The 27,683-nt window shown below is 44.8% G+C and overlaps 1 protein-coding gene across 5 annotated transcripts in view; it reads left to right on the top strand.

The window, feature by feature from the left end:
• The window catches only part of aff2 (ALF transcription elongation factor 2), a 331,356-nt gene that overhangs the window by 223,953 nt on the left and 79,720 nt on the right, over positions 1–27,683 (top strand). For 4 of the 5 annotated variants that reach the window (XM_062963857.1, XM_062963856.1, XM_062963859.1 and 1 more), the window contains exon 8: positions 21,177–21,228. The exons of the other annotated variant lie outside the window; for it this stretch is intronic. In XM_062963857.1, coding sequence (XP_062819927.1) covers positions 21,177–21,228 — 52 coding nt within the window. The remainder of the gene's footprint in view (positions 1–21,176; positions 21,229–27,683) is intronic. 5 annotated transcript variants of the gene reach the window in all.

Here is a 27,683-nt window from a genome sequence, read left to right as displayed (position 1 = left end):
GGTCAGAGTTATTTGTTGCAACTGGCTGCAGCTGGCTGCTCACCAGCCTGCGCCACAGCCTGGGCCTTTGCACAATTCTTTGCACGATTAAAACTTGTGCGCCAACTGCGGCCGGTCTTGGAGAAGCCCGATCTGGCCACGGTTGGGTTGTGCTTTTCCTGCACTGGGTGGCCAATGGGACCTCTTCCAACTCTATTATTTTATGATTCTACAATCATGGCTCTATATTACTTCCAAGATCAGAGACATCATGCCCCTGATCACCATTCATCTCACTCTTGCTCCCAAGTTTCTTGAACAACAACAACGACAACAACAACAAAACTTTATTTATATACTGCTCTATCTCCCATGAAGACATATTTCTGGTCAATGTTGGAAATATGGGCTAGACTAGAAAGACCTTTGATTTGTTTGAATGGGGCATTTATTATGTTTTCTTTCTTTTCGTCCATCATCTAAAGCAGCCTTTGAGTTAACCAGAAAACATGGGGACACAACCAGAATATGACCGCAGTTGTTGACAGTCAAAGTCAGGAGAAAAACCATTCCCAAACCATTCCATTTAAAGTTTTACTGGTCAAACCAAGCCCTTTCCAGTAGTTTGGGCAAACCATGTTTGTTTTGTGTTGTCGAAGGCTTTCATGGCTGGGATCACAGGGTTGTTGTATGTCTTTCGGGCTGTGTGGCCATGTTCCAGAAGTATTCTCTCCTGACATTTCGCCCACATCTATGGCAGGCATCCACAGCCTCTGAGGATGCCTGCCATAGATGTGGGTGAAACGTCAGGAGAGAATACTTCTGGAACATGGCCACACAGCCCAAAAGACATGCAACAACCATGTTTGTTTTGATCTTCTGTCTGCTTGTATAGGATCTTCCCTGAAGAGCAAGACTGAAAATTCTGTAAATACAGTATATGAATAAATAAACAGAGGCATTGCATAGATTTTCACAGTTTGTTCCATTAGCAGAAATAGGAAGATCTGGTTACAGAATCCAAACAAAAAATGTTGGCAAAGATTTCCTTACACACCAGTTAACCGTAATGGCAAAAAAGTAAAAGGCTATAAGGTTTCTTTAAAACAGAGCTTGAGCGTCAACAGCTGGTCTCCTTCAGCTTTTCAAAGTGAAATGGTTTTTCCCTGGTTTTTTTTAAAAAAATGGTTAATATGAGAGGCTTAAGCTTTTGCAGGGAGTATGGTTTCTAAATGGAGTATTTGTTCCAAATGACTTCCCGTTCCAAGTCTCCAACTTGAAATCAACTTGGAATCAATCACCCAAAGGAAATACTAGTTGTAATATGCCATTCCTCTCCCCGAAATTGGAAACATAAAGCCATGTTAATGATGATGCAGTTAATTTAAACATAACATTTTTTTAAGCTGAGAACATTTGTATTCCTGCCAAGGGCGACGGAAAAACCCTGACTTTCCTAGAAAACCCACAAGCAGCATTACTGTAATCTCTCTCTCTCTCTCTCTCTCTCTCTCTCTCTCTTTTCCCTGCTATGAGGTTAGCCTGAAACGGGACCCACAAACAGGTATAGATTTATGCAGATTAATGTGGTGTGATGTGCTGAATTGCTGATATGATGTATATTTTAGAATTACTTCCTAGAACAGGCTAATGGCTGGAATCAAGTAAAACATAAAAGCAGATTTATATAGATTGCGGAATAAATCAGATAAAGCTTTGTGTGAGCTCCCTCGCAAGTGGAAGCCTCCCCTCCTTTCACATAAACAATGTAGAAGCTTTTCAAATAATATAATTTCTACGGCAAACCATTCTAAGAGAAAGATGGAGCAGCCCTAGGAAGGGAACTCCAGCCAAGAGAGAACTCTATTCGATTTAGCTGTCATTGCCTACAATGTGGCCCGGCAAGTTCTTTTCTTATTTCATGATGGGAGTTATGTCTAGGAGAGCCGGTGTGGTTCAATGGCTTGAGTACTAGACTAACGCTGGATATGAGAGTTCGAATTCCCATCGGACATGGAAACCCACTGGGTGACATTGGGCAAGTCACGTCCTCTCAGCCTTAGAGAAAGACAAAGATAAACTGCAAGAGTATATGGGTGTTGAGGGCTGAGCCTGAACCTGAGGCTGAACCTGAGGCCAAGCCACCTGAGCCTTAGCCGCTTGAGCCACCTGAACCTGAGGCTGAGCCATGTGAGCCTAAGCCTGATCTGGCTGAGACTAAGCCTGAGGCTGAGCCACCGGAGCCTGAGCTATCTAATCCTGAGTCACCTGAGCCTGAGCCACCTGAACCTGAGGCTGAGGCTGAGCCACTTGAGCCTAAGCCTGATCTGGCTGAGACTAAGCCTGAGGCTGAGCCACCTGAGGCTGAGCCACCGGAGCCTGAGCTATCTAATCCTGAGTCACCTGAGCCTGAGCCACCTGAACCTGAGCCACCTGAACCTGAGGCTGAGCCTGAGCCACTTGAGCCTAAGCCTGATCTGGCTGAGACTAAGCCTGAGGCTGAGCCACCTGAGGCTGAGCCACCGGAGCCTGAGCTATCTAATCCTGAGTCACCTGAGCCTGAGCCACCTGAACCTGAGCCACCTGAACCTGAGGCTGAGCCTGAGCCACTTGAGCCTAAGCCTGATCTGGCTGAGACTAAGCCTGAGGCTGAGCCACCTGAGGCTGAGCCACCGGAGCCTGAGCTATCTAATCCTGAGTCACCTGAGCCTGAGCCACCTGAACCTGAGCCACCTGAACCTGAGGCTGAGCCTGAGCCACTTGAGCCTAAGCCTGATCTGGCTGAGACTAAGCCTGAGGCTGAGCCACCTGAGGCTGAGCCACCGGAGCCTGAGCTATCTAATCCTGAGTCACCTGAGCCTGAGCCACCTGAACCTGAGCCACCTGAACCTGAGGCTGAGCCTGAGCCACTTGAGCCTAAGCCTGATCTGGCTGAGACTAAGCCTGAGGCTGAGCCACCGGAGCCTGAGCTATCTAATCCTGAGTCACCTGAGCCTGAGCCACCTGAACCTGAGACTGAGGCCGAGCCACTTGAGCCTAAGCCTGATCTGGCTGAGACTAAGCCTGAGGCTGAGCCACCTGAGGCTGAGCCACCGGAGCCTGAGCTATCTAATCCTGAGTCACCTGAGCCTGAGCCACCTGAACCTGAGACTGAGGCCGAGCCACTTGAGCCTAAGCCTGATCTGGCTGAGACTAAGCCTGAGGCTGAGCCACCTGAGGCTGAGCCACCGGAGCCTGAGCTATCTAATCCTGAGTCACCTGAGCCTGAGCCACCTGCACCTGAGCCTGAGCCACCTGAACCTGAACTTGAGGCTGAGCTGCCTGAGGCTGAAGCTGAGAGACTTGAGCCTGGTGCTGAGCGGCCTGAGCCTAAGCGTGAGGCTGAGCCACCTGAGGCTGAGCCACCTGAACCTGAGGCTGAGGCTGAGCCACTTGAGCCTAAGCCTGATCTGGCTGAGACTAAGCCTGAGGCTGAGCCACCTGAGGCTGAGCCACCGGAGCCTGAGCTATCTAATCCTGAGTCACCTGAGCCTGAGCCACCTGAACCTGAGCCACCTGAACATGAGGCTGAGGCTGAGCCACTTGAGTCTAAGCCTGATCTGGCTGAGACTAAGCCTGAGGCTGAGCCACCTGAGGCTGAGCCACCGGAGCCTGAGCTATCTAATCCTGAGTCACCTGAGCCTGAGCCACCTGCACCTGAGCCACCTGAACATGAGGCTGAGGCTGAGCCACTTGAGCCTAAGCCTGATCTGGCTGAGACTAAGCCTGAGGCTGAGCCACCTGAGGCTGAGCCACCGGAGCCTGAGCTATCTAATCCTGAGTCACCTGAGCCTGAGCCACCTGAACCTGAGCCACCTGAACATGAGGCTGAGGCTGAGCCACTTGAGTCTAAGCCTGATCTGGCTGAGACTAAGCCTGAGGCTGAGCCACCTGAGGCTGAGCCACCGGAGCCTGAGCTATCTAATCCTGAGTCACCTGAGCCTGAGCCACCTGAACCTGAGGCTGAGGCTGAGCCACTTGAGCCTAAGCCTGATCTGGCTGAGACTAAGCCTGAGGCTGAGCCACCTGAGGCTGAGCCACCGGAGCCTGAGCTATCTAATCCTGAGTCACCTGAGCCTGAGCCACCTGAACCTGAGCCACCTGAACCTGAGGCTGAGCCTGAGCCACTTGAGCCTAAGCCTGATCTGGCTGAGACTAAGCCTGAGGCTGAGCCACCTGAGGCTGAGCCACCGGAGCCTGAGCTATCTAATCCTGAATCACCTGAGCCTGAGCCACCTGCACCTGAGCCTGAGCCACCTGAACCTGAACTTGAGGCTGAGCTGCCTGAGGCTGAAGCTGAGAGACTTGAGCCTGGTGCTGAGCGGCCTGAGCCTAAGCGTGAGGCTGAGCCACCTGAACCTGAGGTTGATATGGGAGGTGAAGCCCAGCCACCAGACTACACTTAACAGTCTTCAACTTCCAAGAATGTACTGGATTCCTTTTAAAAGCCATTTGAGTTGCCAGCTCTCCTTGCCTCTTGTGTCAGTCCATGTGTGGAAAAGTGCTGCATCCGATTTTTGGAGGGTGGTCCAGCGAGCGGTGCGATTCACTGCGTGAAAGGCCTTTGCAAGGTCAATGAAGGCCATGTACAGAGGCTGGTTTTGTTCCCTGCATTTTTCTTGGAGCTGTCGTGCTGATATGTAACTGACTGGAGGATACCAATAGCCCAGGGAATGGCTTTGGCATACCCTATTAGCCACATGCATTGACTGTTCTCCAAAAGGTCCCTCTGATTTTGGAAGCTAAGCGAGGCCACCCCTTTTGTGCTTGGATGGGAGACCACCAATGAACACCAGATATTTCAGAAGAAGGACCTGACAAAAACCCGCCTGAGTGTTCCTTTCATAAGAAAACTTTGCCATATTAATGGGGTGCCATAAGTCAACAGGTGACCCAAAGGTATGTGATGACATAAATATCTCTATGTTCAGGCCAAAGATCTGCCAAAATCAGATGACATCGTCAGCTAAATTTTGAGTAACGTTCAATGCCTTTCAATGTCTCTCCCATTTAATGATAAATCAAACATTCACAAGGAAGCCTCCATTTATTTTTTAACAAAAAAGCCCTTACATTGACATTTAAATGGTCATTAACTTACCTACAACACTCTGAGATTTTATGCCTCGTCAAGTGTAATTCGGAAGGCCTTTAATTGTCCACGAGGGAGGAAATAAAGGTTCTTAATTGATCAATATCTTTTTCATGTCGACTCACGCAGAATATCACCCGGAAAGGTTTAATTTACTGATGACTTACAACTCCCACTCAGTTGCCGGAGATCAATTGCGTAAGAGTTACAAAGTGAATGATCAAAAGGAAGAGGAGACAGTTCTTTCATTTCAAACAATAAGTGCATTTAAAATAAAACAGAAATAATGCATCTATGCAAGCCATCCTGCTTTGTCTTTGTCACCACAAAAGACGTATCAGTGTCTTCCGTCAGGAATACTTTTTTGATTCTCTTGGGATATCCGACTGCATGCATGTTGGTGCCTGTTGTGTCTCCATGGACTGTTCCATCCTTGCCATTTCGCGGGAAGACCTTTCTGCCAAGACGGAAGATGGAGTGATGGACAAGGCGATTGTCCCACCTTCCCCTTTCTCCTAAATCACCGCTTTCTGTGGACGGAGGGTGGCCATTGTGGAGCCGTCACATGGAGGGACGTTAAATGGGCTGGAGTGAAGGCTCCTGTTAACAATAGCGGCTATCTCTGTCAAATGAATGCTGGGGTGACAGTTACAAGGCAATTCAGCCCTGAGGGGCGGTCGATTAAAACACAGCGGAAAGGCCAGAGAAATCTGCGCTGTTTTGTAGTTGCCGCAAGTGGAAGGCACATGTGAACATTGGCAGAAAAGCAACCAGATACCTGATCTACATGGCATGATTTATTTACATCTGGACATAGGAAAAAGGTGTGTTGGTTTGGGCAGTAGTAGTAGTAATAATAATAATAATAATAATAATAATAATAATAATAATAATAATAATATCTCAGCTGGCATTTGGAAACAATAGACATTGACAAAATTATGATCTGCCAACTGCAAAAGGCCACCCTACGGGGATGATGATGATGATAATAATAATAATAATAATAATAATAATAATAATAATAATAATAATAATAATAATTTTATACCCCGCCCCATCTCCCCGAAGGGACTTGGGGCGGCTTACATGGGTCCAAGCCCAGGTCACAAACAATACAAAAACATAACAATAAAACAACCAATCAACAATAAAACAAGTCATAGGTCAAGATACAATAAATATACTATGATAAAATCCTGCGCGCATCATCCAAAAATACAACATACAGTCCTAAACGCTTGGGAAGTGTTCAACTTGCGATTTTGTGATATGAAATCCAGCATATCTATCTTGTTTGCTGTGTCATACAATAAAATAATAATAATATACTTTATATTCCACTCTATTTATTTATTTACAGCAGTGGTTCCCAAACTTACTTGTCCTACCACCCCCCCTTCCAGAAAAAATATTACTCAGCGCCCTGGAAATTAATTTTTTTTAATTTTTAATAGCAATTAAACAGAAAGATATATGTACCTGTGGCCATCACCGCTCCTCTGGATTGCAGTAATTGCCGTATATACTCAAATATAAGACGAAGCATCTAATTTTACCACAGAAAAACTGGGAAATCATGGACTCCAGTATAAGCCGAGGGTGGGAAATTTCAGAAATAAAAATAGATACCAAAAATTACATTAATTGAGGCATCCATAGGTTAAATGTTTTTGAATATTTACATCAAGCTCTAATTTAAGATAAGACTGTCAAACCCTGATCAAATCATTATTCTCATCTTCTTCAACGTAAATGTGTCTATGTATCCTTTTAATAATAATAGAATAAAATAATACATGTAATAATAATAATAAATACAGGAAAATAATACATGTAATAATAAATAGAGTAGAATAATAAATGTAATAATCATAATGAAAAAATAGAGTAAAATAAATGTACTAGTAGCAACAATAAAAGAGTACAATAATAAATGTAATAATAATAGAGTAAAATGTAATAATAATAAATGTAATAATACCAATAATAATTGAGAAAAATAATAAATGTACCATATATTCTCGAGTATAAGCTGACCCAAATATAAGCCAACCAGGACCCTCACCCGAGTATAAGCCAAGGGGGGCTTTTTTGGTCCTAAAAAAAGGGCTGAAAAACTAGGCTTATACGTATTTAGATCGACAACTCAACCGACTGCTGAGATCTGGGGAAAATCCCTGAGAAAGAAAACAGAGGGAATACTTTTGCCATGCTGAAGCCAAGCCAAGATGTGGTTGTGCTTTACACAAAATTAAAAAGCCAAGGGAGAGGGGGTCTCGTGGGCTATAATTTTGTGGGGTAAACAAACTCCTCCAAAGAGCCAAATCTATCGTGAAAGATGGCTCACTTACACAGAATTTATTTCAGAGCCATAATTCAACATGCTGGGGGAAATTCTCTTGGATTCCAGGCAGTGCCAAATTGGGGCTCCGGCCAAATATATCAACAACCTGGAAAAAAGGGGGGTAGAATTGCCTAGGGAAATACAAACCTTGTACTGTTAGCGAGGGGCAAAATATGCACAGACAGACTGGAGCCCTTTATAAAACAATAGGATCACATTTTTCAATCAGGTTATCAAGCTATGTTACATTTATGTAGCCTGCCAAAGGAGGGGGATCACAAACAGAAAAACCTAGAAATGAAATAAGTATGTTTGCACTTGTATTTTGGGATTTTCTTTGCTTTTCATGCTCTACGGCAGCGTAGAGCATGACCTCTGGGGGGTCGCAAAGTGGTGTGTGGGGGGGGGGGGGTCACATATTTCTGATGGTCTTAAGAATCCCTTTTACAGAGAACACTGAAGATCTCTCCCCTTGTTTGGCCCAATTCTATCATTGGTGGGGTTCAAGGGACTCTTTGATTGTAGGTGAACTATAAATCCCAGCAACTACAACTCCCAGATGCCAAGATCTATTTTCCCCAAGCTCCACCAGTGTTCACATTTGAGCATATTGAGCATTCATGCCAAATTTGGTCCAGATGCCAAGTTTGGTTCAATTAAATCGTTAGTGGAGTTCAGAATGCTTTTTGATTGTGGGTGAACTATACATCCCAGCAACTACAACTCCCAAATGACAAAATCAATCCTGCCCCCAACCCCACCAGGATTCCAATTTGGGCGTATCGGGTATTTGTGCCAAATTTGGTCCAATGATTGAAAATACATCCTGCATATCAGATATCTACATTACGATTCAGAACAGTAGCAAATTGACAGTTGTGAAGTTGCAACGAAAATAACTTTATGTTTTGGGGGTCACCACATCATGAGGAACTATATTAAGGGGTCGTGGCATTAGGAAGGTTCAGAGCCCGTGCTCTAGGGAGAGATGGAGCCATGCATGGCTGACAATTATTCCTTATTCTTTAATATATTGTTCTGCAAAATCCACTTAGGTTTTGCTTGTTGGGCCGCAGCCGAACTCCTGTGTTCAGGGCTGGATTTGGAGGTTGCAAGTGAAGCTTCAGTTTCTGAATCCAGATTATTTGCCTTGTACTGGAATGTATGAGTCTACAAGATAATCTGCCATATATATGAGTCTGCCATATAACCCAGTTCAAAGCCGATAATAAGGGTTCAGAAACTGGTTTATATCGCAGTGTAGATGAGGCATGAGTCAAATAGTAGGTCTCTCTGGAGTGAAACTGGCTACAATGGTAAAACACATTTACCATCGTTAGCCTACCTAATTTCAGAATGTTTCACTTGTCGGATTGCTGTGAGTTTTCTGGGCTGCATGGCCATGTTCCAGAAGCATTCTTTCCTGATGTTTCACCTGCATCTGTGGCAGGCATCCTCAGAGGTGGTTCAATGTGTTGTTGAAGGCTTTCATGACCAGAATCACTGGATTGCTGTGAGTTTTCTGGGCTGCATGGCCATGTTCCAGAAGCATTCTTTCCTGAAGTTTCACCTGCATCTGTGGCAGGCATCCTCAGAGGTTGTTCAATGTGTTGTTGAAGGCTTTCATGACCAGAATCACTGGATTGCTGTGAGTTTTCCGGGCTGTATGGCCATGTTCCAGAAGCATTCTTTCCTGACGTTTTGTCTGCATCTGTGGCAGGCATCCTCAGAGGTCGTTCAATGTGTTGTTGAAGGCTTTCATGACTGGAATCACAGGAAAGGAGATTCCTTTCAACATTAGGAAGAACTTCCTGACTGTAAGAAGAGCTGTTCAGCAGGGGAACTCTCTGCCTTAGAGTCTTGTGGAGGTTCCTTCCTTGGAGGCGTTTAAACAGAGGCTGGATGGCCATCTGTTGGGGGTGCTTTGTGCTTTTCCGGCATGGCAGAAGGGGTTGGACTAGATGACCCTTGCGGTCTCCTCCATCTCTATGATTCTAAAGTGTTTTAGAACAGGGTTATATTGGCAGGAATTGTCACCTCCCTTTTATGCTGAGATGGTATGACGTGGTTTTGCTTGGCATGGTAGGAGTTTGAGCCCTGGTCTCCAGCATGGTAGTGCTCAAACAACTACACTCCTAAATCCTCCTGCAAATGTAGGAGGGAGGAGAGAGAGAGAAGATTTTAGTCTCTGTTGCTAGTTGTAGAAAAAAGGTCTATTTCCCCCCTTGGCGTCTAAAGGTCTACAAAGGTTACCGACAAGAGAGTTATCAATCAGGTTATCTCGACAGTTCATCGAGTCTCTCCCTTTTAGGGCATCTAGCTTGTCGGACTCCATGTGAGCGCTAATGCTGGAGCCTATTTATGTTCAATGATAGGAATTCAATATCTCGGCTTACTATTTCTGGCTATGCTGGGATGTACCTTTCACTTCCAGCCTTTGCCTCCCGCTGAGGGTGCTTGAATTTCCCTGCATTTCGCAGGATTACGGGACAGAAACACAAGCAGTCCGTAACTGTGCCGTTCCAGCTTGCGTTGTGCCTCTTCATTTATTATACACTCGGTTTTATCCGGCCCTCAGGCAAAAACATGGTGTTTCCCCAATTTTAGTTAACGGTTTGCATCAATAAAATGCCCAGTGGTGAAACTTAGAATTAAGAAAATGCCATTAATTTCACATCACAGCTTTCTCACAGAGATAGTTTTCTTCTGTCCTTTATTTTTTTATCTTTATGACGTTGTGTACTATGAGCCAGGCTGTCAAAAAGGCAGATTCCAGCTGCTGGGCAAAACAGTCACAAAGAGTGGAAATAACTGTGGCTGCATCTCTTATCTTTGGATAGGTCGGGCAAAGAAAAAAAAATAAAAACAGCTAAAAATAGTCAGGGCACCTTGTTTTAACTTCCAATGTTAAGAACCAAAAGCCAAGCAAAATGGTAGAGACTATTTGCCAGCCATAAACTCAGAAGAGATGGAGCCTGAATGACTTTTCCTGGGAGAGAGTCCCACTTTTTGGGTGTTGCTACAGGGAAGGCCCTGGCATGTTTATCCACCGGCACAGCCACACAGAGTTGTGAGAAATACAAGGGTTATCCAGAAAGTAGACTACATTTTGGAATTAAAAATGAACAAAGTATAGGAGAAAACATTAACCATATGCAGTTGAAACCACACCCAAATACCACTTCTCAACGTAGTCGCCATTCAAATCTAGGCTCTTCTCATAGCGATGAATGAGCTTGACAACTCCTTCCCCACAAAACTCTGCCGCTTGCGTCCTCAACCAGCCAGTCAGCTGTGATCCAGGACAAGCATGGGGGAAAATTGAGTGCGGGGATTTTGCTGTTTCACACGGCGGGTCGCACACGTGAAGTTCTGGAGTCTTCTGGGTGGGAGTTATTTCCTCATCCGCCGTGCAAAAACCTTCTTTGGAGGCTTTTAAGCAGAAGCTGGATGGCCATCTGTCAAGGGTGCTTTGAATGCGATTTCCTGCTTCTTGTAAGAAAGGGGTTGGACTGGATGGCCCTTGAGGTCTCTTCCAACTCTACTATTCTATGATTCTAATTGTGGAAGCCCACTGAGCAACCTCAGGCTAGTTTGATCTCTCAACCTTACAGGAAGACCACGAAAACCCTTATCTCCCATCCAACGCAAACTCCATAGGGTTGCCAAAAACAGCAAGAACAATTAACAATCAGTGCTTTCAGATAAATGTAGAGTGGGCTCCAGACATCTAGGTTTTAATGGTTCTAAGCCACTTTAGTTGCAGTAAGCCGCTTTGAGTCCCCATCTGGGACTTCCATGCCATGCCTTGCCATATGGCAAAGAAACTTGGAAACCACAAAGACTGAGAAGTGCAACTTGTGGTTTTGAATCAGCATCTCTTGTTCAGAGAAAAGGTTTGACATTCCCATGGCACGATTTGCCTAAAATGGGAGTTTAAATGGTACAACCAGAGGGCTTATGCTCACTGATTAGATTGGGGATGTCTTGGTCATACTCAAAGACTCTACCTATGCCCAGCTGAGCACATTGCCTCTGTGCAAATCCTTCATGTCTCTGCTAGGGAACCTGGGAGCATTAGATCTATTGGGTTGCTGTGAGTTTTTCAGGCTGTCTGGCCATGTTCCAGAAGCATTCTCTCCTAACATTTCACCCAGATCTATAGCAGGCATCCTCAGAGGTTGTGAGGTCCATTGTCCAAGATATGGGATTTTTTTTGTCCTCCAAATAGTTTGGGTTGCAACTCAATCCCGTACTATTGGTCATGCTAGTTGGTACTTCTGGAAGATGAAAAAATCTGGAGGGCCTCATATCTAAGAGTTCAATCTCCTTCTTGGACCCGTTCTCGATCTAGGAGCTGTCCAAGGTCCTGCTGCAATTGCCCAACTCAACCTAAACTGTCTCTGCCCTGCGGATGGACTGAGCTCCCCATTCCCAACAATGCCAAAGGAACTCCTTTGCATCCTTCAATCTGTATTTTGCTCAAGGCCAAAACAGGGCTTAGCATTAGGAGAGGGTTCATTATTTAAATTGCAGGTCCGTCATGAGTATTAGAGTAAATTTTACATGTTAAATAAGTCGACTGTATTTTGAAAACATGGAACCTTGCTGGGAATGTCTGTGGAATGGAAGCTTGGCATCCTTTTAATTTAACTTTGAGATTTCCCATGGCTGTAGCTCAGCAACCACATATTTTATTTTTGCTCTCTGTGTTATGTATATTTATATGTATATATTCACTTATTTAAATATCTTGCATACAACACACAGTCATTTTCAAAGATTTCTCTGTGCTGGGTGATACTATAAGACATTTTTTTGCATTTTTCATTGCTTTTCCACCCGCTGGGGCTTTTGCAAAAAAAATTGTTTAAAATATGTGTTTTTAATATGAAACCCAACGTTTTCACATTGAAAAATCCAGAAGTGTGTAATATCACATCACAGTTGGCTTTTTCTAAATAGGATATCGACTTGTGCTTAGATTTGTGTCTCTCTTAATGGACGCGTGGGTGTATTCATTCTGTTGGAAAAAACTGTGAGGTTATGCAGCATCACATTCATGTCATCCCATACAAATATTTTGCTGGTTTATTCATTTGTTTGTTCTAATTCAGAGTTTTCCTTTGCAAAATTCAGCAGTTTGAAATCCAAAATTTGCATTGATGGTTTCTTCCAATATGCATATGCCCAGGGAGCTGTCCAGGGTGCTGAAGTGTTCAAAATATGTTCCTCACCTTGGAGAGCGCCATTCAAGCTCAGGCTCATGGATTAATCATCCCCACTGACATGGAAATGCCACCCAGTTGTGTCCTGGTTCTCTTCTTAATTTCAGAAGTGTGTATTAAAATGCAAACAAATGAATTCTGTCCCATTTTTTAATTCGAAAAGCATATGTTTGCCTTTGCTTAGTAACAACTTGATATTTGAGTTCCCTGGAAGAGCTTCCTACCGGTGGAGATTAATGGCCATCTAGATAAAGACATTCTCCCACTAAAAGAATTCATTTTTGCTTAATCCTTTTGGAATTAGGAGATGATACGGGGAGATGAGTAATGACGTGTATGCTGATTGTGAGCAACCTAATAGATAACCACAGGGGTTACTTTCCTCTCACCAGCTGTAATTACACTAATTACTGATATGGTGCTAAGGCAGATTGAGTGTGACAACATGAAATGGAGTGTTTCTTAGCAACACCAGATCTCTCCTCCCTGCCATTTCCTTGCCATCAGTTTGCCTTAGGAAAGAAAGACAGCAGAGAGGTCTCCTGGGGCTGGAAGGTGTCAACCTGCCGTCTCCAGGATATAGAACGCTCTTTTCATTTGAGATTCATTTCATTGGAAGCGCTTTGCCCAGATTCAATGTCTGAAATTAAAGGACTTGGTCCTGCAATATGTAAGTCAAGGAAACCATGTGCTCAGGGCTGAAGATCTACCTTTGAGAACAAGGTCCATGAGGGAGTGACCACAGCCCAGTGGAAGACCACATGTCCTGCTGGGAAGGGTCACAGGCCTGAATGGTCGTCAGTAGGGCTGGGAGCCAAGGGGCGCTTTTCCGACCTCAACCCCCCCCCCCACACACACACACACACAGACCTACACATTGCCACATAGAAATGGTAGTTGGGAATACTCAAGCAAGGGAAATCAAGGGATGCAAGGGGCCAGCAGAACCTCTAACCCTATAGGACTAGTAATGTCCTTTGATGCTTTGATGAGGGTCTGGTGAGGTCTAAGAGAGACCCAGGACTACGATAACAGAAAGGGGGTCCAGACTCGATGCTTTTCACTAGGCTTGTGCAATCTAGGTAAACAACAATTCGTTTCGGTGGGAGTCCTGATTTGTATTTAGGAGGACAGAAATCCATTTTCGACTATTATCTTATATACTTCCTTTCAAATTTCTATGTTCTTCCATGTCTCTTCGATTTTGCACTATTTGCTCAAATTAGGTCAGTTTACTTCCGTTTCTGTTATTTTTAACCACTTTTTAAACCATTGTTCTAATGGTGTGCAGTGGAACCATGATAATTTTGTTTCACTCAATTCCTCCATCATCATTTCCTTCTTCATTCCGACATTTATCCAGTCCCATATTTTATCTATTTTTTTTCTCTCTTCATTTTTTATCAAGTATATTTTTCAATTTGGGGAGAATTTCCTTTCCATTATAATTGGAGTTATTACTGAGCCTTCTGTCATTAACATCTTCCTGTATTCATTCCAGATTTCAAAGACGATACTTAACATTGGGTATCCAACTCCTCTAATTTACTTTTTTTTTTTTACTTTATGTTGACTATTTTTGACTACCCTTCTTGTCTATAGTAGGAATATACCGTACTTTATACAGAAATGCATTGTTCCTATATATATATCCTTACAGGTTAGCTAAGAGTTAGAAAGAATGAACAAATGAATAGAAGTGATGCAGCTTATTGGATAGTATTAGTGAAATCCCACATAAATCCTCATTAGGGTTGAGCTCAAATCCTGTTTCACTTGTTTCATTTGTGGTTTTGTACCATTTTGTCCATTTGGATTGCATTTGGTACAACCCCACGGAAACAAAAGAAACAGTGAAATGAAAGACAGAGGAGAATGGTAGCTGTTTGGTTGGCTGGTTTTTGTCATTTGCAGGGCCTACAGCCAAGCACCAAGTGCTCGATGCTCATAGGCCTGCTGGGCCTACAAGCAATGAGTGCTCAATGTCTTGTAGGCCCAGCTCACAGGGCCTATAGTTGAGCGCTGAACGCTCAATTGTAGCCCTGCAAGCTAGGCCTATGAGCCATCAAGCGCTCAATGTCTCATAGACCTGGCTCGCAGGGCCTACAGTTGAGTGCCGAATGCTCAATTGTAGCCCTGCAAGCCAGGCCTATGAACCATCGAGTGCTCAATGTCTCATAGACCCGGCTCGCAGGGCATACAGTTGAGTGCCGAACGCTCAATTGTAGCCCTGCAAGCCAGGCCTATGAACCATTGAGTGCTCAATGTCTCATAGACCCAGCTCGCAGGGCATACAGTTGAGTGCCGAACGCTCAATTGTAGCCCTGCAAGCCAGGCCTATGAACCATCGAGTTCTCAATGTCTCATAGACCTGGCTCGCAGGGCATACAGTTGAGTGCCGAACGCTCAATTGTAGCCCTGCAAGCCAGGCCTATGAACCATCGAGTGCTCAATGTCTCATAGACCCGGCTCGCAGGGCATACAGTTGAGTGCCGAACGCTCAATTGTAGCCCTGCAAGCCAGGCCTATGAACCATCGAGTGCTCAATGTCTCGTAGGCCCGGCTCGCAGAACCTACAGTTGAGCGCCGAACACTCGATTGTAGCCCTGAAAGCCAGGCCTATGAACCATTGAGCGTTCGATACTCATAGGCCCAGCTTCCACGGCCTACAATAGAACATCGAGCCCTTGATTGTAGGCCCTGGCTGCTGTGTCTACCGTTGGGCGCTTGTCTGTAGGCCCTGTAAGCCAAGCCTATGAGCCATCGAGAGCTTGATGGCTCATAGGCCCAGCTCAACTTTTCGGATCTTGGATGAAAAAGCTCATTTGTATAGGCACCCATTTTGTACAGCGGCGAATGGGAACAGAAATGGGGCAATATGAATGGAACAAACAGAAACAATAAGTAATTTCATACAAATGCACAACCGTAATCCTCATACAACATACATACAACAGACATAACCCAGCAGTGAAATTGACTGTGAAATCTTGTCTTCACAATTAATCAAGTTGCATCTGCGTGTAAGATTAATAAAGATAATTAGTGGTAATATTAGTAGAACTGAATCTCTACCCAAGGAAAAAAGAGTTGAGCATTAAGACACATGCAAGTTTAATCAAATGCAGTTACATATGTATATAATCTCGCAATAAGTGATCCTGAATAGCAAGCCAAATGATGCTTGTAAATTCCTTTTATTCCCCTGAGATTTTTCTTTCTAAAAACCCCTATAACTCTTGGAAAATCTCAAAGGAAACATTTACAAAACGGCTTGCACATTTTACCCAAGGAGTGGCTATCCAGTTTCAAGATTTATGGAGGGAATGTTTTGCAACAAAGACTCCTCTCTCTTTCTCCCGGAGATGGTTTTGCCATTTGTTTTGAGTTCCCAAGCTTGGGATGATGGCCTTCCTACCTTCAGAACATGCACACACGACACACACACACACAGACGACACACAAGCACACGGCATTGCGAGATCTCTCAAGGAAATTAGTCATGGGAGGGTATCCTGCACACAGACAAATACGTGCACACGTGAAGCATCTCACCAGGCAATAACCTTAGACGTGTGGCTTTACCGCGTCCAATTTGTTCCTGAAGCACATCTGCATTCAATTTAGTACAATTTTCGCAAGTAACAACAATAATGTAAATTGCTGCTGGGTGATGTTTCAAAATACAGAAAAATAGGAACGATAATCCTCCGCCTACTTCCCATCAACATCGTCTAAGCTGGCAGCAAATTTAATATATCTGAGTTGACTGTGTCAAGTTTAGTTAACTGATCTGCATCCGTTTGCATATGGTTAAAGCAAGACATGGGAGGGGCCTGCACCTGGTTTTCACATGGATTTATCACGGATTAAGAAGAAATCTTTGACCAACTTTTAAAAGGAGTGGGAAATATTCATTACCTTCCCACAAGAATGGTGGGGACATTTATCAACTTTGGGATTAATGACTTAGCAGTGTGCTGCTTGAGGCAGAAGTGTGCTTACATTATAGTTTAAAGGAAGCAGACTTAATTTTTTCATGTCAGGAGCGACTTGAGAAACTGCAAGTCGCTTCTGGTGTGAGAGAACTGGCCATCTGCAAGGATGTTGCCCAGGGGACGTTGCCATCCTTGTGGGAGGCTTCTCTCCTGTCCCTGCATGCATGGGGAGCTGGAGTTGACAGAGGGAGCTCATCCGCAATCTCCCTGGGTTGGATTCGAACCGGCAACCTTCAGGTCAGCAACCCAACCTTCAGGTCAGCAGTCCTGCCGGCACATGCCCTCTGTCAATTCCTACTTATTCTTACAGGGCTGAAACAAAAGGAAAACAAAAGCAAGCACAATGACTGTGCAGCTTTCATTTTCGTGTGGCCTCTTGTTTCCTACAAAAATATCATTCGTTTTGTGTAGACAAACGGTCGAAAGGAAATGATAGCATGAAGGAAGCGAATGAAAAAAATTTGTGCAAATCTCTACCAAATAGTGGTTTGAGCTTTCAGGAGGTCAAGGGACGTGGGAAGCCACAAGTGGTTGGAGGAAGGGAAGTCTAGTTCAAAAGTCTCTTGATCTTTCAAAATTTAACACCTGACTCTTCTATTTCATTCCTCTCCAATGCTCTTTTTGTCATCCTCTTTTCTCCAAAACTGAGGCTCGGGGCAACTTCTCTCTGAGTGTATTACTAAGCCTGGGCCAGAAAGGCATTTAGAAGCTTCCTCTGACATCAATAGACTCCCCAAATGCCCGTGACTTGGAAAGGAAAAGGGGGGCCGGCGCTCGCAGTCTGTTATCAGGTGTAAATGCATCGCTCTAATGATGAGATCAAAAATCCTCCTTAAGCTCGCTCCCCCCGCTCCCCCCCCCCCATCCCCAAAGTGATCTGCTGCATTAGCTATGGATGAAAAGACAAACAAGCACATGTATCTTCAATAATAATGTCAACCGGGTCAGAGAAGAAGAGAAAATGAAGCGAATTCTTAATATCCTTGGAGATTGCTTTCTCGGCGGCCTGTTTTCGTTTTGATTTAGCCTCGCTGTCTGCCTTCACTTTGGCTTTTAATATGCCCAACATTCGTCTTTGATTCATTCAAAACCGGGCTTATTCGGGCGCTCGTGTATTGACCCTGCGCTTCCCAAACTCATCTCCACAGGTTTTGTGGGATTTCGGCTTCCAGAAGCCCCAACTATCCAGCACGTGGGAGTTGTCCAACAACATCTAGGCCAGGCACGGGCAAACTTGGGCCCTCCCTCCAGGTGTTTTGGACTCCAACTCCCACCATTCCTCACAGCCTCAGGCCCCTTCCTTTTCCCCCTCAGCCTTCCATAGATCGTTATATTTTAAACTAGCTTGGGGACTCGGCGGTGCCCGGGTTATTAGAAGAAGGCACTGTTTGTTTTGGGATGGTAGGTATTATCACTGAAGTTTGGTCCAAATCCACCATTGGCTGGCTTCAGTGCTGTCTGGATAAGGATGAACTACAACTCCCAGATTCCCAGAGCAATCACCCCAAACCCTGTCAGTATTCCCAGTTGGCCATGTTGGGTTTGCGTGCCAAGATTAATCCAGATCCGTCGTTGTCTGGGTTCAGGGCCCTCTGGATAAGGGTGGGCCCAGGCTGTGGCGCAGGCTGGAGAGCAAGCCAGCTGCAACCAGCTGCAATGAATCACTCTTGACCAGGAGGTCATGAGTTCGAGGCCCGCTCAGAGCCTATGTTTGTCTTGTCTTTGTTCTATGTTAAAAGGCATTGAATGTTTGCCTATATGTGATCCGCCCTGAGTCCCCTTCGGGGTGAGAAAGAAGGGCGGAATATAAATGCTGTAAATAAATAATAAATAAATGAAACTACAACTCCCAGATCCAATCTCAATCACCCCAGACCAGTCCTGTATGCACAGTTGGCCATGTTGGGTTTGCATGCCAAGATTAATCCAGATCCGTCGTTGGCTGGGTTCAGGGCCCTCTGGATAAGGGTGGACCCGGGCTGTGGCACAGGCTGGAGAGCAAGCCAGCTGCAACCAGCTGCAATGAATCACTCTGACCAGGAAGTCATGAGTTCAAGCCCCGCTCAGAGCCTATGTTTGTCTTGTCTTTGTTCTATGTTAAAAGGCATTGAATGTTTGCCTATATGTGATCCGCCCTGAGTCCCCTTCGGGGTGAGAAAGAAGGGCGGAATATAAATGCTGTAAATAAATAATAAACAAATAAAACTACAACTCCCAGATCCAATCTCAATCACCCCAGACCAGGGGGTGTATGCAACTGTATGCACAGTTGGCCATGTTGGGTCTGTGTGCCAGGTTTGGTTCAGATCGGTCATCGCCTGGGTTCAGTGCTTTCTGGATGCAGGTGAACTACAACTCCCAAAATCAAGGTCCATTCCACTAAATCCCTTCGGCATGTTTAGTCTGTCTCCTTTGCAAGGGGGGATTTGGGGTCTCGCCGGTGTTGATAGCCGTTGAGAAGGAGCCCTGTGCTTGGTGCTTTTCTGTAACCGAATCTAAAAGGCTCTTTGGCTCTGTGAGGTGAGTGTAATGTACCGTGCTGATAAAAATCAAGGGTAAATAGAGGTTCCCTGATCCGTTGTCACGAACATCACGGGCGACGAATGCTCCTGCAGAAACCAAGATGGCAGTTAGATAAACAGGTGGCAAACACCCATTCGTCACCCAAAATCCGAAGGGGTAAAGATTAAGATGTGCTCAAAGGTTTTCTAGGTTTGGGAGGAAGAAAAGATTGCTGATCCCGATCACGCTTTTATGGGTTTACACTTGACAGAGGCATCTGTCATTGATTAAAAGGTTAATGATCAGTAGTTTCAGGTCCAGATATTTCGCAACAGCCGAGCCACCCCGACAACAGAGGTCAAGGAAAGACAAATGACTCGCAAAGCACTTAACTGTTCTTTTGTGCGCTTATTGAACAAAATGCAAGTAAACAGAGTAGTTTTATAGGTGGGGGTCGGAATGTTGGAAGTATTTTGCATCGTAAGATCACCGGGAAGTTAAATGCCCTCCAAAATAAAACAATGCTCTCGACTGGAATGGGCGGAGTCACGAGCGCTGAGGCAGGGCTGAGCTTCTATCCGTGTCCTGCGGCGCCTGCCAGGACACAGGGGGCGGGGCTAGAGGAGGGGGCGGGGCCTCTTCCCAAGTGCCTGACGGGGCTGACCCTCTATGCCCCGCCCCCCGTGTTCTAACAAGCGCCTCAGGGGAGAGATACAGAGGCTCAGGCCTGTCTCGCGCTCTTGGGAAAAGGCCCCGCCCCCACCCCTAGCCCCGCCCTTTAGTCCTAAAAGGCCTCTCAGGAGAAGTATAGAAGCTCAGCCCTGTCTCAGGCTCTTGGAAGGAGGCCCCGCCCCTTTCCTTAGCTCCGCCCTCTGTGTCCCAACAAGCTCCTCAGGAGAGGTATAGAGGCTCAGCCCTGTCTCGGGCTCTTGGGAAGAGGCCCCTCCCCTCCTCTGGCCCCGCCCCATGTCCTAATAGGTGCCATCACCGCCCCCCTGGATCGCTGCAGCGCCCACCAGGGGGCGGTAGCACCCATTTTGGGAATCACTGCTTTAAAGGCTCAGGTCCAGGTTACTTGGCCGATGGCATCTCTTACAACCAGCCTGGACACTGCGGTCAATGGAGGAGGCCCTGCTCTCAGTCCCACCCCCATCTCAAGTTTTCTCCATGGCCGCCCTCCACTTCTGGAACTCCCTCCCTAAAGAAATACAAATGACCCCTCCCTCCCCCCTCTCCTTCAAATCACAACTAAAGACTTACTCCTGCTCATTAGCATATGGAGATGAGGAGGATTAATTAATTAATTGTGAGGTTTATCCATACCTTACAACCTCTGAGGATGCCTGCCATAGATGTGGGCGAAACGTCAGGAGAGAATACTTCTGGAACATGGCCACACAGCCCGAAAGACAACAACCCTGTGATCCCGGCCATGAAAGCCTTCGACAACATAATAATAATAATAATAATAATAATAATAATAATAATAATAATAATAATTTATGATGCATCACTAGCATTATAAGTCACAAAGAGTGCTTCAAATGCCTTGGATCCAGAGCGTTATCCTGAATAAGTGCCAGTTCTGAACAACTATCAGAGCAGGAATTCGTTTTCTGAATGTGGTCAGATGTAGGTTGGTCTTTCTCTTAAGACCGTGTCCTTCCTGGCACAGACGTGACAATTGTTTCACGAAACCGACCCATCATTTCACAGGTAAAGGTGTCACGTTGGGATGAAGGTGGTGAGAAATGATTGGGAGTCTCCTGTTATTCTGCATCTAACCTGGATGTGTAGGTAGGCCAGGGCTTCATAGGATTGATTGATGCAGTGAAAAGAAAGGCCGTGGTTCAAAAATTGGCCTCGGCTCTGTCAAAGAGATCCGAACCGAGGTTTGGTTTCAACGTGCGAGGATTGCTTTGCCGCCGACCGGGTCTGAAACGATTTCCTTTGACATGCGTTTTCATTCTCTCTCCCCCTTCCCCCCAAAGCATGCTCGAAGATGATCTGAAACTCAGCAGTGATGACGATGATAATGACCAGGTAATTTTTTATATATCCATTTGTTGTGGGCAATGTAGCTAATGATTTGTGCCACACTTCCTGACTGTTTGGTGTGTCCGTTTTAGGACTCTAGCAAGCCAGGCTTCATTAGGCATCTGCCATTACTTTTAAGCCATCCATCATCCCAGGTGCCCCGGAGCTGGTTCTGTCCCAGTGCCAAATAATCCCAGGCATTTCCAGCCTGTCGTCAACCAAAATCCTCTTAGTGACATTTTTGTCATGTGCCTTCAAGCCATTTCCGTCTTACAGTGACCTTAAAGTTTGCCATTTATTTTATTTTATTTTATTTTATTTACTATATTTATATTCCGTCCTTCTTTCTCACCCCGAAGGGGACTCAGGACGGATCACAATGCACATATTCAATGCCATTAGACATATGACATATAGCCAGACACAGAGGCAATTTAACATTTTCCAGCTTCCGGCTTCATTGGGGTATGCTCAATTCCGGCCACCAGGGGGAGCTGCTGCTTCATCGTCCACTTGTGACACTGAGTCCTTGATGGTAGTGCTTCCTCATTCCTTTCCACATGCTGCTGGCAGTTTTTATGGTGTCGTAAATTAAGTTAAGTTAGCCTCCCCGCATAAAGCGGTACCTAGAATTTTCTACTCAACAGATGCAACTGTTTTTCGAGCTGCTTAGGTGGGCAGTGAGCTAGGCTATTAACTGTTGGGAGCTCAATCCAACCCAGGCTTTGATCCCATGACCTCTTGGTCAGTAGTGATTTATTGCACCTGGCTACTAACCCAGCCATTGCCTTCCTCAAATGCCAGGAGAGTATAACTTGCTCAAGGATACCCAATGGATTACCAAACAGTCGTAGACCAGAATGGACCAGCCACTGACCAGATTTGCCTGAGGATAGGCAATAGGTCCCTAAACCTGAGAGAATTTGAATCCTGATCCCACAGGATCCTAATCCAACACTGAAACCACTACATCATGGTAGCTCTCACTGGTGGCATAAAGTTACATATGTCTTTTAACAGTTTTTTTCAAATGATGTATTCAACATCTCCATCTACAATCAGTCCTACCAACTTTTACCGACTAAAGTTCCCTCACTAGGACATTTAGAGGATGGGTGAATGGCAATTTTACAACAGATGCCCATAGCTACAAAGGGCATCCTCTTGGACTTCCCATAGGTCCTGCAAAGGCCTTGGAGAAAAGGAAGGAAGGAAGGAAGGAAGGAAGGGAGGGAGGGAGGAAGGGAGAAGGTCTGTGCCCTGGTGATGCTGTACATGCCACCAGTGCCATCCAGGGTCTTCTCCAAGAACATCTTCCACTCAAGAGGTCCTAAGCTAGTCAACACCATTGAGCCTGTTGTGTTGTGATTTCCACAGAATTAGTTAATTCATGATTTCCATTGAGATGTGAATTCACACTCTGCTGATCTGGTTGTTCACACATTTGTGGGAAAGGGTGGAGCATGGAGCCCCCAACACAGAGACACATTCACGTGTTCCTATGTACCAATGCTGTTGGCACTTTGGCTCTCCTTCGAGGTGCAAAGAAAGCCCGAAAACAAGACATTAGGTCTGGAATCAATTTCCGTGCACAGCTGTGGAACTGTTATTGATGTTGCTCTCTCGGTTCACTCAAAGATCTAAAGACAGAGACCTTATGTTCTCTTTCAGTATGAGCTACATAATCAGTATCAAATGTTTTCGAAATTTCTGCTCATGGCTTTATGAAAGTATTGTCAAATTGCTTGAAGTTATACACCAATATGCGGGAAGGGTGGGGAGAGAGCTGGCCAACCCGCAAGGCATAAATTCTTAACAGCAGGTAAACATCTGCTAAATGTTTTATTAAGCAGTATCATTAAACTGGGCTTAAGTAATGTCTGCATTTGAGAATGTTACAGGTCTCTGGCTGTCACAGACTCTGGCTGTGCAAATTCTGGAGGAATGTATCACCAAATTGTTTCTGATTTAGAGGCGTCACTCCCATGGTCAACTCCCAGATCCAGAGTTGACCTTGTGCTGCAGTTTGGAGGCTAATATTGAAGACAGTTGCACTAGTTTTGTGCAACAAACTTATAGGAAACATTTGGAGGCTCTGGATGGGTATGATCATGGCCCTTCCACGTCTAAACAAGTTCTGTCATGCCTACATGAGTGCTGAGCCTTAACTGTCAGGAACCTGGTTCTATGTAATGATCTTAATGGATCAACAGGATGTAGGGGATGGGCTGTAGCACAGCTGGTAACATCAGCAGAAGTAATAAGATCTACCAACCAAAACATGGCCAGTTCGATCCCCGGTCGGGGTGAGCACCCGACCATTAAGCTCAGCTCACTGTTTACCTAAGCAGTTCAAAAACAGCTCAACTATAAGTAGAGAAATTAGGTACCGCAAATTGCGGTATTTTATGACACCATAAAGAACAAGACCAGAAATGCAGTGACCAAAAGGAAGGTGGAAGGAGGAAGTCCTGATGGATCTTCGTCATAGAGAACGGAGCAACAGCGCCCCCTTGTGGCTGAATCCAAGCTCGACCTCCAAGGCACCAAAAATCTGGACTTCAAGACTACATACCTCCTTCTGTCTGTCTGTTCTGTTCTTTTTTTTAAAAAATAATTTTTATTAAAAAGAAATGTGCATATACATAAAAGTGGGGGAACAATGTAAGTAAAGAAAAGTAGGGTAAGAAGATAGAAAAAACAAAGGAAACAAAGGGGAAAAAAGAGAGAAAAATATTAATGATTATATAATAATAATAATAATAATAATAATAATAATAATAATAATAATAATAATAAACTTTATTTATACCCCGCCACCATCTCCCCAATGGGGACTCGGGGCGGCTTACATGGGGCCATGCCCAGAACAATACAATATAAACAAAATATAATAGAACAACAAATCATAGCACATTAAACAACACAATAAAAGAAAATATACACTACATTAAACAAGATCAAAAGAACAATAAAACCAAGGGCGGGCCACATGAACACTAGGTTATATATATATATATGTGTGTGTGTGTGTGTGTGTGTATATATATATATGGAAAAAGAAGGTTAAAAAAATAAAAAAAATAAATCCAAGGGAGGAAAATTTGTGACTTCCGTTCTTCTTCCCTCTGTTCAGTTATAAAGTTTTTGAATAAAATAAAACCAACAAAAAGATTTTCTTTCCATCTCAAGTCTTTAGTATTTCAGCCCATAGTTTTCAAAAGTTGACCAGTCAGTCTTTTTTATTTCGCTACCATTATTTTCCTTTAGCAAAAATGTTAGTTTATCCATATCTTTTATTTTTGTTCTGTTCTGTCCTGTCTGTCCAAATGGCATTGAGTGTTTGCCATGTATGTGCACTGTGGTCTGCCCCAAATCGCCTTGGGGAGATAGGGCAGAATATAAATAAAGTGTTGTCATTGTTGTTGTTGTTGTTATATGTTTTGGCCAGCAAGGAAGAGCCAACCCCTTCTTTGAATGATAGCCTAAGTACAGCTTAAATACATAATATCAATGGGGCCCTTGGGAGGTTCCTAGAAGCAAAACACTGGCTTTGTGGGAATGCACATTGCCGACAATGTCATCGGGAGAAGGGAGCCGTGGTGGCCTTTTGCTAAACAGGCTTTGCACCGCCCTCTGGGCAAGGCTGACCTAAAGAGCGGCGCGCAGGCTCCCGGATGCAACGTTCCGGCCTCACGTCAGAGGGGATTAGGGAGAGAGCGGAGATTCTCCTGGCACCGGTCCTGCGGAGACAGCGTTCGGGGCCAGGGGCGGCCATCTTGTAGGAATAGCTTGCCATCATCACGTCGTGCTGGTTTCGCTATACGGCGGAGGGCACGGGGGTCCATTTCTCCTTGTTTTGACAGCAAAGGGCCTTACAGGATTCAGCCAGGTCATTGACAACATTGTCTAGAGCAGGCATGGGCCAACTCTGGTCCTCCAGGTCTGTCATAGGTCTGTCTTCTTGTCACCAATAACAACGTGTTGGGTCAATGTGTTCTTGCCCCAACCTTATTTTCCATCTTCATTGCTATGATACTTCATCTTGTGGGTGGGAAGCTTCCCACCGGAGTGGAAATCATCTATCAGACAAATGGCAAGCTATTTAAACTCAGCAGACTGAAAGCCAAAACTAAGGTCACAACAACATCTGTTACAGAACTCCAATATGCTAATGATAATGTAGTCTGTGTGCATTCAGAAGAAGACCTAAAATGTCTGTTATAGAACTTCAATATGCTGATGATACTGTAGTCTGTGCGCATTCAGAAGAAGACCTACAATGTCTGTTATAGAACTTCAATATGCTGATGATACTGTAGTCTGTGTGCATTCAGAAGAAGACCTACAATGTCTGTTATAGAACTTCAATATGCTGATGATACTGTAGTCTGTGTGCATTCAGAAGAAGACCTAAAATGTCTGTTATAGAACTTCAATATGCTGATGATACTGTAGTCTGTGCGCATTCAGAAGAAGACCTACAATGTCTGTTATAGAACTTCAATATGCTGATGATACTGTAGTCTGTGTGCATTCAGAAGAAGACCTAAAATGTCTTTTATAGAACTCCAGTATGCTGATGATACTGTAGTCTGTGCGCATTCAGAAGAAGACCTACAATGTCTGTTATAGAACTTCAATATGCTGATGATACTGTAGTCTGTGCGCATTCAGAAGAAGACCTACAATGTCTGTTATAGAACTTCAATATGCTGATGATACTGTAGTCTGTGTGCATTCAGAAGAAGACCTAAAATGTCTGTTATAGAACTTCAATATGCTGATGATACTGTAGTCTGTGCGCATTCAGAAGAAGACCTACAATGTCTGTTATAGAACTTCAATATGCTGATGATACTGTAGTCTGTGCGCATTCAGAAGAAGGCCTACGATGTCTTTTATAGAACTCCAGTATGCTGATGATACTGTAGTCTGTGCGCATTCAGAAGAAGACCTACAATGTCTGTTATAGAACTTCAATATGCTGATGATACTGTAGTCTGTGCGCATTCAGAAGAAGGCCTACAATGTCTTTTATAGAACTCCAGTATGCTGAGAGATCTTCCTCCAGCAGAAGACCGAGGTGGCCAGTTTTCCACTATTGTGATTTCTTCAGTTGGCACAGAATATATATTATTTGTACAGAAATCTTCTCTCGGCACAATACCGGTTTCTTTTTTTAAAACTTAGCAAGAAGTCATTTCCTGCAGATACATCCTCAAGAGAGTGTTTGGGGAGCATTTCAATGCCAATATTGGATCAAACAACTTTCCTCAAGGCCTCAATCATTCCACTGCCCTGCCGCAATTCCCCATCCTTGCCCTGCAGCCAGTGTGCCTATGAGTTCTGATCACTTCATTAAATTGCATAAGATCTATGACTATTTCCTGGACGTACAGGTTACGTGGTCACGGGCCATTCTGTCTAACACACTGATCCATGTGACACTTGGACCACATGGTGCGTTCTGGGGCTATAACCATAAAGATAGAAATCGTAAGGAAATTACCAAGCAAAGTGGCAGAATGGTCTGCTTCAATCTGTTCTCCATTTTCCAATTACCTTTAATTATCTTAATGTACATTTTCAGGCTCAGAATTAGCACCGTCCACATGATGTAACCCTCTGAATGCCCCGAGGGACTACTTGAGGCTCTTCCGGTTCCATTTCAGTCCTTTGCTTTACGATCCTCTTCTTGGGTGAGAGACCGGAGAAGGCCGAGAAATTCATTGGGTCAGCACCGGAAGGCGGACTGGCCACACTGGCACTTTCCTGAACCGGTACAAAAATTGGGACATGTTAGGAGCACGCTCTTCAGAATTTTGCAATTCATGCCACAAATCAAGTAATGTTCTCAAATACCTGCAAATTAAGACATGTGTGACTATTACATTAGACTATGTGTCCTTAGAAATTCCTTGCAGCTCTGTCATTCTATGATGTTTTGAAAGCATGTTGGCCCCAAATCCCCAAGTGCCACCTCTTCAGCCTCCTGTTAAGAAGCCCCCGGTGGTGCAGTGGGTTACAGCCTTGTGACTTGCAGGTTGGGTTGCTGACCTGAAGGCTGCCAGGTTCGAATCCCACCCAGGGAGAGCGCGGATGAGCTCCCTCTATCAGCTCCAGCTCCATGCGGGGACACGAGAGAAGCCTCCCACAAGGATGGTAAAAACATCAAAACATCCGGGCAACGTACCCTGGCCAATTCTCTCACACCAGAAGGGACTTGCAGTTTCTCAAGATGCTCCTGACACGAAAAAAAGCCTCCTGTTCTACCTCCTCCTCAGAAGTAGAAGAGCAGTCCAGAACAACGTCTCTGTAGACAGCCAATTCTCTCACACCAGAAGGGACTTGCAGTATGTTCTCAAGTTGCTTCCGACACGATAAGAAAAAGCCATACCAGTGAATGTGGCATTAAACTGCTGTAATTCTCCAGTTTGGATACATCCGATGATTGCTTC

The sequence above is a fragment of the Anolis carolinensis genome, unplaced genomic scaffold (genome assembly GCF_035594765.1).
Source record: "Anolis carolinensis isolate JA03-04 unplaced genomic scaffold, rAnoCar3.1.pri scaffold_12, whole genome shotgun sequence".
NCBI lineage: Eukaryota > Metazoa > Chordata > Lepidosauria > Squamata > Dactyloidae > Anolis > Anolis carolinensis.
Note: the sequence above shows the minus strand (reverse complement) of the source record. Positions and strands in the feature narration are given on the sequence as shown.